At 36.7% G+C, this 17,046-nt stretch overlaps 1 protein-coding gene across 1 annotated transcript; it reads right to left on the minus strand.

The window, feature by feature from the left end:
* Window positions 1-2,952: 2,952 nt before the first annotated feature.
* LOC113356736 (stromal processing peptidase, chloroplastic-like) lies at window positions 2,953-16,839 on the minus strand. The gene is made up of 25 exons (XM_026599943.1): window positions 16,527-16,839; window positions 15,464-15,725; window positions 14,755-14,990; window positions 13,944-14,142; window positions 13,499-13,546; window positions 13,095-13,202; window positions 12,816-13,004; window positions 12,380-12,685; window positions 12,088-12,189; window positions 11,786-11,920; window positions 11,162-11,386; window positions 10,743-10,946; window positions 10,271-10,441; window positions 8,918-9,067; window positions 8,347-8,484; window positions 7,518-7,745; window positions 7,238-7,390; window positions 6,537-6,663; window positions 6,259-6,391; window positions 5,874-5,994; window positions 5,688-5,768; window positions 5,457-5,558; window positions 4,962-5,112; window positions 3,786-3,922; window positions 2,953-3,325 (listed from the first exon to the last, which is right to left on the minus strand). Exons 1-24 carry the CDS (start codon window positions 16,706-16,708, stop codon window positions 3,831-3,833), a joined length of 3,843 nt encoding a protein of 1,280 aa, XP_026455728.1. The 5' UTR covers window positions 16,709-16,839; the 3' UTR covers window positions 2,953-3,325; window positions 3,786-3,830.
* Window positions 16,840-17,046: the final 207 nt, after the last annotated feature.

The following is a 17,046-nucleotide window of genomic DNA, read 5'->3' on the forward strand; positions in this document are numbered from 1 at the left end:
ATCTAGATTTCATTTTTTGTTTGTTTGATGGTTTACTTTTGGTTTCACAATAGGTAAAAAAAAGAGAAACAAAGTCGTGCAGGTTCTCGTTGCATCATTTGTGCGTCGTAGCAGCTGAAATAAAGGCATTGATACAGAATGAAGAACTACATATGAAGGCTATTGTATCATGTCCATTATGGCGTTTCTTCGATCTCTTCTATGATAGTATATTGGAAGAAGACGAGCTCATCCATTATGATGGTTTTCAGTTCACTTGAACAAAGAAAAAATGGTATGCTCTCACATTGTTTCAGAGTAGCAATATCAAAGGAAATGACCAAAGTTTGCATGTAAGATACTCCTTGAAAACGGAGAATAATACTCACATGTGGTGCCCCATTTAGTGTACTGTAAACTAGCATGTAATATTGTTGTAAACTTGTAATACCCTGCTGCAAAATTATGTTTTCCTTCAAAAGATTTCAACAGATTCCAATGCTTATAATAGTTTAAAAATGTTTAAATGGTTTATGAATGGTTTCAATTATGATTGTCAACAATACTATGTTGTCAAAGATGCAGAAGAAAAGTGACATTAAAACAATGGTGAAACCGAAAAGGGTTCCATCAAAAATATGATGAAACCTATTTTGGTTTCACCAAATTATAAAACTAAAACTGAAAGTTACAAGATGCAATCCTGCATAAGATAATGCTTCCGATAGATCATTTGCTTTGAAGAAAGAAAAATCACGAAAAATTGCTTGCTTTGTGGGGATCCACTTGCCACTTCTAGCTTTAGTGTGTAAAACACGTACAACAAGATCACACACGGACATGTAGAGTTTCAGAACCATGGATCCCATGGCTCTACCATGCTTGCTACTGGAAAAAGTGAATAAATCACATAAACCTATCTCCGACCCTTCCTTTTCGAGCAACCGACCATAAGAAGGTATTCATTCCAGTATGAACGCACTTTTCCACCCCCTGGCATGTCATTTCAGAACCAAATATCCCTCATGTTCATTAACATATATTGGAAGACCGATATTAATTGGCAGAGGAAAAAAAAACAAAAGTCTCAACCATCGAAATTCCATGCCATGGGGTGGAAAAAAACAAAAGGCTCGACCTATCTCCGACCCTTCTTCATTTTCACCAACCAAAACTGTCAGAATTTGATGAAACCAATTTTAGTTTCAACATAAATCTGTCATTTTCCCAACACAACATTGATTTCGACGATGAAGATGTATCATCACAATTTTCTGAAGAAACCTGCTAATTTACAACCACCAAATTAAAAAACAAAAAATCCCAAAATTCCAGCCCAATTCAAAACAAATCAGAAACAAGAAATTCAACCTAATTTTCACTCAATGTCTCAACTAGAAACAAGAAATCCCCCAAAAATTTCATCGTAATTCAAAACAAATCAAATACGAGAAATCCCCAATTTCGACCTAATTCTTACTCAATCAAAAACCAAAACCAATTAAAAACAGAAAATCCCCCCAAATTTCAACCTAATCTCGAGAAACCACCTTATTCCATTTCGAAATCTCATAAATTCCCAAATTTTACCTAGACCGGCTTTCATATAACACGATCCCCTAACAAAATTACCTTTCCTCTCATAATTTTTCGTTGATCTACAACCAAGATCCAGATAATAAAAGGCATCAAAAAGACAAACTAAAAGAGACGAGAAAAAGAGAAGGAGATCCTGAGTGCGAAACTTCAAATCCTATATTTCCAGAAAGAGACGAGAGAAAGAGAAGGAGATGGAGGTGTTGTTGGCGGAGCTATTGTTGTTGTTGGTGGTGATGGTTGTAGGGAGAAGGAGGCGTAAGAAACAAGAAAAAATTAAGGAGAGAAGAAGAAGAAGAAATTAAGGTAAAAGGGTATGTTTGGCTTTTTTTAAAATAATAAAAACTAAATTTAAACATTTTAAATAGAAATTGGGTTTTTGTGCCATTTTTTAATCAAATGATTTTTATTTATTGAAAACAATATGGCTGGTGTTTGTGTAACTCAAAGAGTATCACCTTGGTTTTTATAGCTTAATATGTTAGCCTAATTGACAATGAGGCAATCTTTGTACTTTTTCTATTTATTTTTTGAAGTTTGAACTTGAATTCCCATAATTTGAAAGGAGATTGACACTTATGTTCAAAAATGGTATTCAAATGGGACCCACCACATCCCTAAGAATTCATCACGGCCCTTGGATGGGCATATAGTTTTGGTGTTGTTCAAAATCGCCGTTTGTGAAGAACTGCCCATAAATGTTTACCACCTCAGAGTACATGTGGATAGCTAAAAACTATTGAGAAATTAAATATCTTAGAACTCGTTCAAACAAGACATGGTAACCGGTGGGCTCAGTCATTCGAGCTCTTTGCTAGTTGACTAATCAGATTTATCAGAAGAAGAAAAATATGAGATTAATTTCCATGGTTTTGTTAAAAAAAATATTATCTATAAATATCAGTGACAGTATATAATATACAAACATGTCATGGTGGCCTTGATTGTTCGATATCATAATCAATCTGACTTATCAACAGAGTAGTTTGTTTGACAGAGTAGCTTGTTTGATGAGGAAGCAGAAGCATGCCATGGTCTCCCGAAATTTTAAAAGCTTTCACATTTGTACCATATAATACTTTCGAATTCCCTTGTGCATCACTACTGAAACAAAAAATAGATCGGAAGCGGGAAAAGGATGTATCAAAAAAAAAGGAAGTTTGTTTGATATTACCAATTAGAAAAGAGTTTGATCGAATATTTTATGCATTTACTGGAAGACGTGAAGACGTTAAACTGAAAGAGTAAAACTCAGAAATATCATTGAGACTAAGTAAAAAGAATTGGAAACTAAGTGTTTCACATGAAAATAAGAGAACTAGTTTGATTTATGATCACCGTAACAGTGTAAATAAATTCAACAAAATTCTCCAATGCTTCAAAAAAAAAAATAATCTCATTAAATTATATAAAATAATAAATGAATAATAGTAAATGCATAAGGGGAAGGAAGGAAGAAGACATGGTTTTCCCGTGGACTTTTGTTACCGGGAAAAGGTAAAACTTGTATGATACAAATTTTCCAAAGTTGAAAGCTTTCAAATTTTACAAATCTTGGTCATTTTCCCGCTTCCTATCTTATTTTTGTCTCAGTAGTGATGCAAAGGGGGAATGAAAGAATTATATGGTACAGATTTGAAGGCTTTAAAAAAAAAATTGACGGCTTCCTCTCTAAATTTGGTCTGGTCTCACAGTGATTTGACGATTCCTCACTGTCCGCCCCTCTCTTCTTTCTGATTTCTGCAGGAACCTTAAACCCATTTTACCCATGTCAGAAGTAAATAAATACCTTTGCATCAAACAAACAAACAAAAAGACATAGTGACTCGTATTTAAGAAGTAAGATCCACGATTCCTTTCTTTTTTTCTTCTTTTCTCAGCTCAATAGAGAGGCACAAGGACATCCCACTCAAAAAGCTTTTGACTAGAACGCAGATATAAGCAAACTAATAGTAATGCACCTTTTCTATCTTTCTTCACTTATGAATATGGAAAGCATGATAATGTCAAAAATGTGATTTTTAGTGATACTGATCCTGATCTCCTTACAATACAAAGATTGTGGTCATCCACGGGTCATAAATTCCAGAGGTTCATATAATGTCTGGAATAGAATAAGATGCAGAATAAAAAGAAGCTGGATTTCGAGCACAGGAATAATCTCCGAAGTTCAAATCAAGCACAGAAAAGGTAGAAGGTGTGTGGCTCACCTAGTAGTGTATATGATCTAATGACTCATTTCGAGCAGAGAATGTTCATGTTGTTGGTCGTGTCATTGTTGATCGACCACGGCTGCTGGGGAGAACTCCTGAATGTCCAATGTCTGATTCTTCCTCTTCTAACAGCTCTGAGCAGCAGTGAGAAGAGTAAATGAGAATTAAAAAAAAACATAGTTACTAAGAAAAGATGCGCAAAATGCATCTTCCAGGATTTAATCCAAACTCGGTGACATAAGTTCAGCAGAGTCCAGATTTTGAGAACCTCTATGTTTGCACTTGTTCCATAAAGAAATGCTTGGAAACTTTAATTTGTGAAATCAGTTCATTTATCTATTTTATTTTAGAAAGAAAACTTAATAAGCAACTAAGAATCCTCCATTATCCAGTTTGACCTTATATTAGAGAACTCTTACAGTAGTTCTAGGTAAATAACTTGATGCCAAAGCAAAACAGCTACACTCAGGTAAACGGTTGCACGAACACGGGTGACAGCAGCAGGGAAACTTTTTTAAGTACTCTCAAGTTGAGCATAGTTTTGGCTTTTAACTTAACCTTTTACTGCTATATTGAACCACACAAAATGCCTGATATGCTTAAGGCGTTTTTAGCTACAAGTGTCGTAAAGTCGCAAAAGTTCCTCCGTCATAAAAGCACTTGTTAACCCCACTAGTTTCACTTGCAACCTCCAATGTTTCCTAATGGCACTTTAAGTGACTTTGTGCTCCCTAGTTAAGCACATCTATTTTTCTTTAACAACTTATAATTTTATCATTTTATTAAGTACCTTTCGCAACATGTGTTTTCAGCAGCTAGAACTCCTGTCTAAATAGGAATTTGTTTACCTCGTGAAGTACTCGCCAGCATAGTTGTTGCTGAGGGTACCTTTAGTGACTATTTGCACCTGCATGCTACAGCTACCGCAGCCTATATGCCTAAAGAGCCTTTACACAAGTATTTGGGCCAATAATTGTTTCATAGCTATTTTACGTTCTTCAAGTAATTTAAACCCGATGGGATAAGTTATACAGGATACAGTATGCTTACAATTTCAACAGCAGCAAGGGCATGGAACACAAATAATCAACCATGCTAAGATGCTAACTTCTAGAAACCCTAAATGAATCAAACTAGAGCTACTCTAAATTGGTCAGTGGAGATGTATCTTACCATTGACATCTTTGCCCGCCTGCGACCCAGCAACTCCAATGCATGAAAATAATGAATCCTCGTCTATTCTCAGCTGATTATATGCCTCGTAAATATCCTCAATAGTAGCAGCTTCATACAGCAAAGTCAGGTCTTTAATGCATGAAATGTCCTGAAAATGATTGGAACACACGCTAATAAACATATCATCCACCACCACCATCACAAGATCATTTAAAATGCATTTGGATGAGATTTTAAAGTCAACAACATCTATGCCACTTGTAAGAAATCAGAATAACCCGTGATCATTTTCTATGGATCTTTCTTCTTTTTTTTTTTATCCGCATTTTCTATGGATCTTTCAAATGTTTCCTTTTAACAAGCCAGATTCCCAATAATGGTGCAAGGCGCAATAAAGAAGATTGCATACCGTCAAACAGCATAATGCAATTAGAAAAATGTTTAGGAGATGACCCAACAAACATCAAAGTTGAAAAACAGGGCAACTGCTACCTTTCTTGGAACAGAAGAGGCCTGCAAGTGCGCTAACAATCCCAGCCAATAAGCATTTTGTTTGGTCTCAGCTTCATGTCTCATCAAAAGTGTCCGTTTCGCCTGCCAGAGATTATCAATTAGTACCTCAAGGTGTTTAAAATTTATTTATAATATTATCGCATGTTATAGTCTTTGACTAAAAATGGATCAAATATGATACACAACATCGAAATCGAGAAAGTAACTAACCCTGTCTAGCTCCCTTAGGGCAATCTTGCTGCTGTGCAAACCTCTAAGAACATTCTTACATGCATCAACAGCTTTGTAAACCTTCAAGTATAATTAGACCATGAAGAATGAGGAACGGATATAAAATAGATGGTAATAGATCACATAAATGGACACAGTGATATTAAAAAAAGGGTCGATCTGCACCTTGCCAGGAGTCGATGTGACTGAGATCACATACCACCCGAGATTCAGCCTATCAAACAGGTTTAGTTCAAATGAGACATCATATGTTAACCCCAAAGAATCCCTCACCGTTGTAAATAACCTGCACCAAGAACCATACAATCTTAGGCAACACATTTGAAAGCAATATGACGTGGCTGTCGTTCCAGTACTGCGGACATCAACTAGATTTTTAACACGAAATGTAAAGGATAGCTTCAAGTCCTCAACTATGATACAACCGAGGAACTGTAGTTATACCGTCAAGGAAAGTGGTAAAGACTGCTCTGTTCAAGTTAAAATCACCTGAAGATGGTACCAAAGAATAGTGGATCACTGCGAAGTTTGGATAAATAAATAAATATACCTGGAATTTATTATCTCCGCCAAAAGCCCCAGTGTGATACCAAAGAATAGAGGATGACTGAGAAGATTCAGTGGATTCTCATCAACAGCTTCCTTATTTTCCAGAGAGGGCAACTCGTGATTTGACTGTGCAACTGAAAGCAACACCAGGCCTTTTATAACCCTCACATAATAAAACGCCATGATTTGGAAACTAATTATCAGCAACATAACTTATGAGTTATACTTATGAGCCAAATTCTCAGAACAGAGCATACACATTACGTGCCAGTAACTTACCTTCTGTGGGTAAGCTATTATCAATAGACCGGAAAAGATCTTGTCCATCAACAGTGAGTCCCCAGCGGTTTGGTGCAGGGCCAGCAATATACGCACATGCTCTCTCATCAGTGTCTTTCAAGAATACCTGCAAAAGAAACGTATTGAAGCACTACCAACAGGATATCTAGGAACCTAGTCATCAAAAGGGACATAGCTGTGGTTGATAATGCTGCACTTTAATGTGTTATACACCCAAGGCAAGAAACAACGGGGATATAGCTGCGGATATGGCATGAACTTAGTAAAAAAATACTACTCCGTAATAATTAGGTTGTGAAGTTTAAACTAGGTTCTATGTGTATAGTAATTTAGTGAACGAAGTTAGTAGAGTTACCTACACAAATTATGGTTGAAAGGTAAAACAGACATGGCTAGGAGGGATAATAAGTAACTTTAACGAATCCCCCTTCACTAGATAGGTATCAGTAAACTTATCCTCAGCACAACATCTAAGATCGAAATTCCAGTCAACAAACTGTGGTCCAAGTAACTGGACATGATAATACAAAATATCCTACAAGTACTTGCAGGTTTCAAACTCGATGAACAGAAGAAGATAATATAGGACCAATACCAATAATATCTCAGATGCATTGTGGAGAAGAAAAAATGATATGAATATATAGCAACAATATAGCGTCCAAGAATTGATTACTCACTTGTTGAAACATCAGATCAGATGGAGAACATCGAAACATGACAGGGTTGAAGCCGTTCACTAACCCATCCCTTTTTGTTGCTCCAACTGTCCCCAGATAATCAAGAATACAAGACTCGATATCATTTTCTGTGAAATCTCCAACAATACTTACCTGAAATTGTTTTAGCGATGGCAACGGGATGATGAAAAAAAATATATAATGAAAGAAGGTACATGAAAAAGTAATAAGATCTCATTATGAGTGCATCAACAAACTTCATGGGGAAAAAAACATTCACCTCCATGTTATCCCCAAAAAATTGACTCATTACGGCATCTTTGACTGTCTGCAGAGTTAACTTTTGCAGCGAATGGGGTGTAGGCTCAACAAAACGTTCATCTCCATTCAACATTGCCAACATGAGCTTGTGAGCAGTTGACCTCTCTAAGCTTTTAGGAATGGATCTATAATATGACAGATATAGCTGTTTTGCTCTATCAAATGCATCCTCTAACCAGACACTATGCTGCATTTCAGAGAATTTCATAAGCATCAGACAGGAAAAACAAATTAGAGTCATTGTGACACTGCTTCATTGATTGAAGTTCCTGAAAAACATATTAAAATTTTAAAACAGCCAACACCTGGAAATGCTGAAAATCGATTATACCAGAAATTGAGCAAGATGACTAGGTCTTCATCAAAATAAAACTAGGAGATTGGTTTGTATATTGTTAGCAATAAATCAGTACTTTTTTTAAAAAGAAAGGGGGGAAAAAGATTGGGGTGGTGACAAACAATGAAATGGGCAACATAGAAATATTATTGAAATCCTAAAAGATGTGTAGTCAGCCGTAACATTAAGTGGAAGCAGAAGTGACATCCTGCTCCACCAAGAAAACAATGAGACATTATGTACTGTCTTTTTCAGCTCAAAATTGAAGTTTTAATGCTAGCACCAGACGACAGTGTAAGAACTAATAGCTTATCGATAATCAAAAATTTGACTAAGAAATATATTTTTAGCACACATAACGATGCAGAATTTTGGAGGCTAATACAACTAAATAAGCTAAATAAACATAAAACAAAATGGAAAAAAAAAATGTTTGGACAAACTGAAATACCTCAAGCACCATATGAAGTAATTGGAACGCAGCACGCATTCCACCATCTCTGCGTGTGAATCGAAATTCCATACAAATAAATTCCTCTGTGGACTCCAAAGAGCAATTTATTAGGTGGTTCACACAGAAAAGTTCTACCTGGAAACAGGAGGCAAAAAGGAAAAGAAACCAAACACGTGAATAATATTGGAGATATACATACAGATGAAAATTGACAGAATAAGTTTTCAAAAAGAGCATTCAGAAGCATGTTAGAACTTGTTATTTGGACGCAATTTTCTAAAGAACATAAAAATAGAAGGCCTATTTTGCTATTTGGGCACAGCGGGATCCTTTCTACTAACGAGTGCAGAAGATTCATGTTGAATATGACTTAAAAATAGAATCTCAATGTAGATCGATAAGATCTTAACCATTCAGCTTTCTGAAAGCACAAAATGTTAGGCAAGCAGCTACATAGCATGCCTAGAAAGAGATATCCAAACAAAATGGATAACTTGGTACAGTACTACAGTTTAATATCATGCTGGTGAAAAAAGATATCTGCAATATTCGGTTGCCAAAAGCATACCTGCTCCCTCGAAAAGTTCCCAACACGACCTCCTTCACTAAGAGTTCGAACCCCGACTATTACAGCTCCTCCTGAATCAGAATCTTCTGTCGCTCTTCCACCACCAACTATCAGTCGCATGACACCAGCCTTAGATTCATGTTGTGTAATCTGCAACAATTTACATAGACACAAGCAAGGAAAAGTCAATTACTTTCATCAACACAAGATTACAAAACGCTCAACAATCACATCTAACAGAGGTAGGAGATGATGGCCACGCAACAATATGAGAAGTAGTGATTAGTGGTTAGGAGTCCCAGATATTCCAAGACAGACTCTCAATGAGGGTGTCTTAGCCAAGGTGTTTTGAAGAGAAGTGAAGTGGTGATAGGAAGGATTGTTGTGATGTTTCTCTTCACTCTAATTTATTTTGACATATAAGAAAAAAATCTCTTGATCTCAAGTCACAGCTCAATTCCTAAGGAACCATACTGATGATGGGATGATCCGAAATGAGAGGTAATGGTTAGAGTCCCGATTGTGGGATATATATGAAGGGTTGATGTAATATCCCTTTGTTTACATTAATATCATCATTGAATAATTCCATAAGAACAGATGTCAGAGTTCGTAAGATTACATAAAGGAGCTACATACTAGTAGATCTAATTCTGATTGAAAAGGGATGTGAACAGAACACATATCACACATATCAGTACATCAACAGGAAAACCCCAGAAGAGGTATGAACATCGATATAGAGGAGACATAAAGTACGCTGCACACTCTTTAGACTGCTAAGCTCAAATTATTTATTAAAAAGGAATGCCATGACATGTATGCATGTTGTTCTGGGACGAGAGTTATTTTATACTTTCTCCAAGACAGTTACAAACGTAGAGGCAACCGAATTCCAACACTTGTGACTAGAACCTCATCTATCTTCACGGCTGTGAAAGAGGCAACCACGTCTGGGGAGATAATGCGGATAAAGAACAGTTAAAAAGGAAAACCTTTCTCCGCTTTGGTATTTCCTAATCTGGGTTCTCTTCTTTTAGAGTGTTCTTTTATTCTTTTTCAATCGTGTTATTGTGGCTAATCTGTATCAGTTTTTGTCAACGATGAAAAGTATAGCCTTTTAATGAGACGGATAGAATAGTCTAAAACTCAAAATGGTCACCATAACATTACGACGGTACAGTATCTTTGTGAGGATGATGAGTGCCGCCTAAGTGAGCCAGAAGGACAATAAGGGCTTTGGTGACGTAAACAAACAAAGAGAGAATACAAAACAAAAACCTGAAGGAAGCTAATGAAAAAAGAAGCACCTAGTAAGCAAGTCACATCAACGAAAAACGAATGAAACATGACCTTGTAATTCACAGAAATCCCGTTTGAAAGGCAGCATTGTGTGATGCCTGTTTCTTTATCGTACACTATAGGGGTATCAACTCCTTGACTTAACGGAACAAAGGATGGTGCACGTTGTAACCTTAGTTCCTGCAACTGTGATGATGATATCAATTCTTTTGGCACCTCCAGCTGCACACACAAGCAAAACAGAGGAATTTCCCTTTCAGAAAAAAATTACATAAATAGTTGAATCGACCGATATCCGAACTATTTAAAAGCACGAAGAAGGCTGAATAAAAGAAACTACATGATTGCACTGTATAAATCATAACTTATGCCAAGTCACCTAGGTACCTCTTAAATCCTCCGTTCAGACATTGACAGTAAGAATAGAAAACATAGTAAGATAGATTCTCTAAAGAATTTAAGGAAATGACTACTGAAGCGGCAGCAATCAAGCATGGATCTAAATGTGTGTCAGAAAGCATACCTCTGGTTCAGCTTCGATGGGTACCTTCAAACCTTCTTTAATAGCCCCTGTAATTTCCATAGGTGAAATCTTAAATTCCATTTCACCAACCCCATCAATATGATTTTTTTTTGGAACACACGCGACAATTGCTGCAGGAAGTGGTGCAGTAGATTCTCCAAAGTCAGATATAAACTCAAGCACCTCTGCACCAATTGAGTTGACCTATAACAACGAAGACATTTAAGATTAAAATAACTAAGTAGTTACTTAAACCATGATTCGGGTAGATTGGAAACTCTACTAAGTAAACCAAGTCAAATTCGATGCGTGGTACGATAGGCTCAACAGAAGCAAGTACCATAGGATCAGGTATTCGATCTATATTTACCAAGATTTCAGTTTTAAAACGAGAAAGGGTCATAAAAGGTAGAAATTACTTCTTCGAGTGTAACTGTTTCAGCAACAGCAACCAGACATTCGTGTCCCTGTATTTGGTCCATAACTGTATGACCCACTGCATCACTCTCCATGACAAAATCCAGATTATCAACTGATTGGACATTATCAATCATCGCTGCTACATGTTCACTATCTTTTATTAGTGCATCCAAGTAACGAGCCAATTCACCTTTCGTCACCCCGAACTCTTTAAGCCGACGAACCTGCAGCAACATAAGAATGTAAGATGCTGGAATGCAGCTTACACTTCAATAAATACTTTACTGACCTTAGTTCCAAGATAATATTATGAAAATTAAAAGTCATAAGAGTTTATTCACTATATTTAAAAATGGAACCTAGAATCGTTTTTACTTTTATTCACTATATTTAAAAAAATGTGGTTTTTTTAGTTTGAAAGAAGCAAAATGTTGGATCTTTTTCCAATCGAGCATGTGTTGTTTTTCTACCTCATCTTGCATATGAGAACTTACCAACAACAACTTGGTAAAGTATCGACAATTAGCATCATGTGATGGTTGATCTCACAGAGAAACATCAATAACTTGAACCTAGTTAAATACAACTGTTTGGGTGACAAATGAAAAATATATAAGGCAAACCTCGTGTACTGCAACTTTGATCGCATTGTCCCAGTTCTTGGGTTCTGCAGTTACAGTGAGAGTAGTCACACTACAGCCTTCTCTTGCAGAATCACTATGATCCAATTCGATTGATGTGAAAGGAGGATTTGAACTCTGCGGGATTTACAAATCAAATTAATTCAAGACATGCCTATAATTTTCCACAATAAATAGGCAAATAGCACAGCGTAGGCTTACTGGCAAACAGGAACAAACAGATAATTAGTTGTATGAGAATATCCATTGCCAGCATCAACTAGACGTTACACTTAGTCCATTACCTTATATCTGGTGTTAATCCGGAAATGCAAAGCTGAGAGAAATATTCTCTTCATCAGAACATTTCGCAAGTCTCCATATGTTTGAACCTTGCTTATGGGAACCTGTACAAAAGAGAAAAAACAAATCAGGCATAGAGTAAACTGAAATGTTTTCCCAGAATAAACCAAACAGAAGTGTTCTTGAAAAGGATGCGAGCGTGGGAAGATTTCAAACTGACTCTAATGCCTTAACGGATTACTGTCTAAACACCCATGAGACACAACACCTTCAAAGAGGGAAAAATCCATATACCTTGCAGAACATATTGATTGAGAAATTTTGAAGCAACTCGTGTTGGAAAATCTCTGGTGGGTTAGCATCCATGCCGGCACCAGGAAGAGACCATTTATGCTTGACTGGAGGACGAACAGCATGCCTCTCTTTCTTCAAAACTTTTGATTTATCCATAGAAAGAGGTGATCTTTCATTTGATAAACTTGCAGCCAGTCCGCCTGGAAGTTTTGGGACAAGAAAGTTCGCCATAGCACCGAAAGCACTAGGAGCTGGAGCTGGAACCGAGGCTGTTTCATTTTCTATACCTGCTCGTCCAAACACAGCCTGTGTGATTCTAGAACTGTAAGTTAACCAGCACCTTAACATTCCGGGAGGACTATGGATTTGGTAACAATGCAACAATAAACATATTTAAAGACTTCAGATTTCCTTTCACGACCACAACAAGATATACCTCAATCTGATACTCTATCTTGGGAATGTTATCGATATCCCCGACTATGTATAAAGTGGCATTTGCTGGGAAGTACCAGCGCTCGTGAAATTTCCTAATTTTATCGGAATCCCACTTCTTAATCTGTTCCTCTAATCCAATTGGGAATCTTTCACTCAACTTGTTTTCTGAATGCAAATGCTGGAGCAACTGCAATTAGTTCAGAAAACCAATATCAGAACTTTTCAAATATAAGACACTATTAAGTTTCTACCCCATCAAAGAGAACAAGGTACTCACATTGCAATCCACGCGATACTCTATGGTATTCATCATCTGCAGTTCTGATAGGATTGCGCGTCTCTCTTTCTCAACCCGATTAGCAAGAAATTTAGGGTGAAAAGCTATCTGCACTCATGAAAGAAAGGTGGCAAAGAATAATTATTATTGAGCATCGTTTTCCCCCAGGTGGTTGCTAACAAATGGAACATCATTAACCCAGAAGATGATGATCTATCCGTATATACTCATTCATTCGAAAAATTATAGCAGACAAATCCATCAGAAGAGGAGTAGTGACCTAGTGAACAACTGAATATAAATCCTTCTTCCGATATCTATACAATCCAGCTTTAAAAACTACAAAAAACTGTGGTATGTCGGAAACACGCAGAAAACCTTTATAACTAAATAATCATGCATACCTCATTCAGAGCATCCAGTACAAATGGAAGTAGCTCCCCATCAGAGTCCTAGCAAGCAAGGTTAAAAATCAATATGGATAAAAAGTAACTTATACACTCAAAGGCAGCTTTTTAGACAATACATATAATCAGTAAAGCTTTTATGAGCATCAAATAATATATATATATATATATATATATATATATATAAGTGTGCCCCTGTGTCATTTTATCAAAATCCACACATGCAACGATTAATGCATGCAAATGACTAAACCTAGAGATACCACATAAACTCATCCGGAAGGCACTCAAACTGAATACAATTCTGCAACCCAATGCCATAATAAGCTAACAAATAAACATGTGATATTATAAGGGAAGGATAAAAAGCCAAAGCAAAGATTTGTCCACAAAAAGTAATAAGGTCCAGCTTTCATGTGACATGGAACAAAACATAGCAGACCTTTGTACTTGTAGGCGAATGAATATGAAACACTGTATGATGGAAATCTGTGTAAGCATTTGAGCGTGCTCCTGTCCCCAGTAGCTTTTCACGCTTCTTACTTCCCAGAAATGCTACATGTTCAATCATATGGGCGATTCCTTGCTCATCTTCTTCCTCGTCTATAGATCCAGCATGGATCTCCATGTGTGCTTCAAATCTGAAATCCAAAATTATAGACGAAAATATACAGCTGAAGCAACGCGTAAATTTATTTGGATGGTGAAAACAAAATTTAAAGATGATTTGCAGAGGAGGGCCAAAAATAAAGGGGTGTAGTTGGACTAAGATTTGGGTATATTATAGAAGAAGTCTGAATAAAGTGAAAATCAAAAACCACTTAGTATGATCATGATCATCATGTAGTACACTACTTTCATACGTAGAGATACATAGATGCACAAAGAGGGAAAATCAAAAAAGCTCCTAGGTGATCTACTGCACAATACGACAGTGGTAACATCCAGTTGTCAATGCACCATATCCACATTAAGTGTCTCAGCAAAGTGTTAAGCCGCAACACCCCTCTCTCCCAATGCTACCCAATTGTGTCCTGCTTTCATTCAAAAGACCTCAGGAAACAATGAAGAGTGTGTCCACACTTCAGTATGTTTGCCGCAACTCCTTACACAATGTGGAACCATAAAACCCACGCAAAACCAGCACTGATCCAACTCACGGATGTGGTGGAGGCCCAACCAAATACACCAGGTGAGCAGGCTGTTCCATTAACCTTTCTATTGAAATAAGCAAGAATCTGAAAAGGAAGTACCTTTCTCCCGGAAACTTGTTAGGTAGAATAATATAGCGAAGTCCATTTTCCAGTTGCCCTCGATGCAACTTTGGGTGAGATGGAAGTGGATATCTTAAAAATCCCTCTAAATCCGCTTTTGAAGCTTCAGGATCCAAGAAATCTACTCCTTGTTTATCCATGATGGCATCTGTCCAGGTTGGACTAGCAACATGTGGCTCATCCGGACCTGGAGTTGCATATGCTACATGAACTGGCTTCACATAAACAGACATCCAATCTAGTGTTAGCCAAACTAAACTGTAATGGTGAACAAAACTTCTGCCAAACAATAAGAGGCAGAAGAATGGGACAATTGAAGTTTAAACTAATATCATTGTCTCGCTAGAGTGAACACTTCAAATATTGAGCATTCAGATCTACAAAATTATTATTATTGTTTTGATTTGATTTATAGACTATTGGAGAAAGTCTAATAGTGTGCCTAGTTATCAAAAAAAAAAAGGAAGAAGAACAATAATGTGCCTCAATTCAAAATGGTGTGAACCTCTTGCAACTAGATTTATTAAGTTTATGCATCCATACCATGAAGAAAAAATCAGTGGTTTTATTCACTTTTTTTATCACTGGATACAGAATAACAGTCAGTTCAGTTATCCAATCACCCAGATGCACCTCTTTGGAGACGGATTTCTTGTTAATTATGAACATAAAAATGATTGTCACTTACAGATAGTTTGCTTGACGATAACTTTGACAAGTGGAAATTTGACTTGTCATGCAAGAATCCGCGCGAAAGTGACTTAGCATTGCATCTATGCCTGTGATGATCTGGGAAACAAGAAATGCACGTTGATCTTTCTTGCAAGCTTCTTGTACTGACTGGATCACCCAAAATAGAATTATACTGTTTCCGTACACTTTTCCTTCTCATATGAGATTGCAGCTTTCCAGTTCCACCTTCACGCAGACACCTCTGCCCAACAAAATTACTGGAGAAGGAGAAGAAGAAGAAAGAGAGAGAGAGGTTTAGTAGTATGATCAATAACTTACGATAATTTTAAAGCATGTTATGTGTGGCATGCTGTATGCCAATTGCACACACAAACATTTGAAAATTTACACTCTTACAACATTTATGCACATTTCTTATGTTTTGCATTATTGTTTGTATCAATCCTAACACCACAAAACAAGATAGTCTTTCCAAAGTGTATGAGCATGAAATAAACTGGGACTTCTTTGGAGGCTTTAGTTAATTCAGATTTCAAAAACTAGATAACTTTTGACCGAAAAATAAGATACTAATATGATCCGGAATATTGTTATCCTAGCTTCATAATTAGGTCAGAAAGAACTAACAAGACATACTTCAGTAACTAAATTGTACTCATAGACATGCAAACTCAAGAATAACACAAAACTAACATTATCCAAAATCTGCTTCACATACCAATTTAAACAAAATTAAGTTCCATCTTCAAGTATCTAATAAGGAATTAAGAAACACAAAACTACTAATTGGTCTCTGAGTGTTTCAGAAACAATGACTTCTTCCTAAAACCTCTTTAAACTTACAAAAATTTCTCTATGAATCCAGAAACAAAGCTCTACACTCAAAGAAAACAAAATTCAATTCCCTTCAGATTGTTTTCGGAAATTCCTATAAAAATCTGAAACATCTGAGTTTCCCATAGATAAGGCGAACTCAATAATAAAAAAGAAAATCAGACTAAAAGGACATGACGAAAACCCTAAAATTGATTTAAGGAGGAGCGCATGGAGAAGTTCACCTTTGGCGGAGAGATACAGATGGACGTCTTGGAGTGAATCTAGTAGAAGTTTTGGCACTAACAGAAGTACGAGGGAAAACAAGATTTGAGCGTGGTCTTGACGAAGAATCATTTCTAGTAGTAACAATGGAAGAAGATGAATGAGGAAGAGTCGCCATTAGAGATGACGATGAAGCCATCATTTTTTTTTACTCGGAACGAAGGTGGGCGAAAACGCGAAACAAGTGGCGAGGGATAAGTTAATGTACCACACAAAGACACCACTGTTTGCGAGTTTACTTCTTCCTTGTGGCTCCAAATTGAAGATAGGAACACCGGAATATAAGAAACAAATTAGAATTTTCTATCGAAATGGAATTTGGACGTTAGGTAGAGGTTGCAAACTTGCATTATTGTGTCTTGCTTGCGTACCGTATGTGGCACATTCAGTTTAGTACCATATGTATATGTAATTGAAGAATTGATCTTAGTTTTTGGATTTGGAACCAAGTGGTGATTTTGACCATAATGACAAAAGATC

This window comes from Papaver somniferum, chromosome 3 (assembly GCF_003573695.1).
Source record: "Papaver somniferum cultivar HN1 chromosome 3, ASM357369v1, whole genome shotgun sequence".
Lineage (NCBI taxonomy): Eukaryota > Viridiplantae > Streptophyta > Magnoliopsida > Ranunculales > Papaveraceae > Papaver > Papaver somniferum.

Excerpts from the sequence above, each read along its gene's own strand:
- LOC113356736 (XM_026599943.1), bottom strand. The coding sequence starts at position 16,708 with ATGATGGCTTCATCGTCATCTCTAATGGCGACTCTTCCTCATTCATCT. Across the intron at positions 13,547-13,943 it reads ATTCGCCTACAAGTACAAAG|GACTCTGATGGGGAGCTACT; the intron begins GTCTGCTATGTT and ends CTTGCTTGCTAG. Across the intron at positions 5,769-5,873 it reads TCACATCGACTCCTGGCAAG|GTTTACAAAGCTGTTGATGC; the intron begins GTGCAGATCGAC and ends TTATACTTGAAG.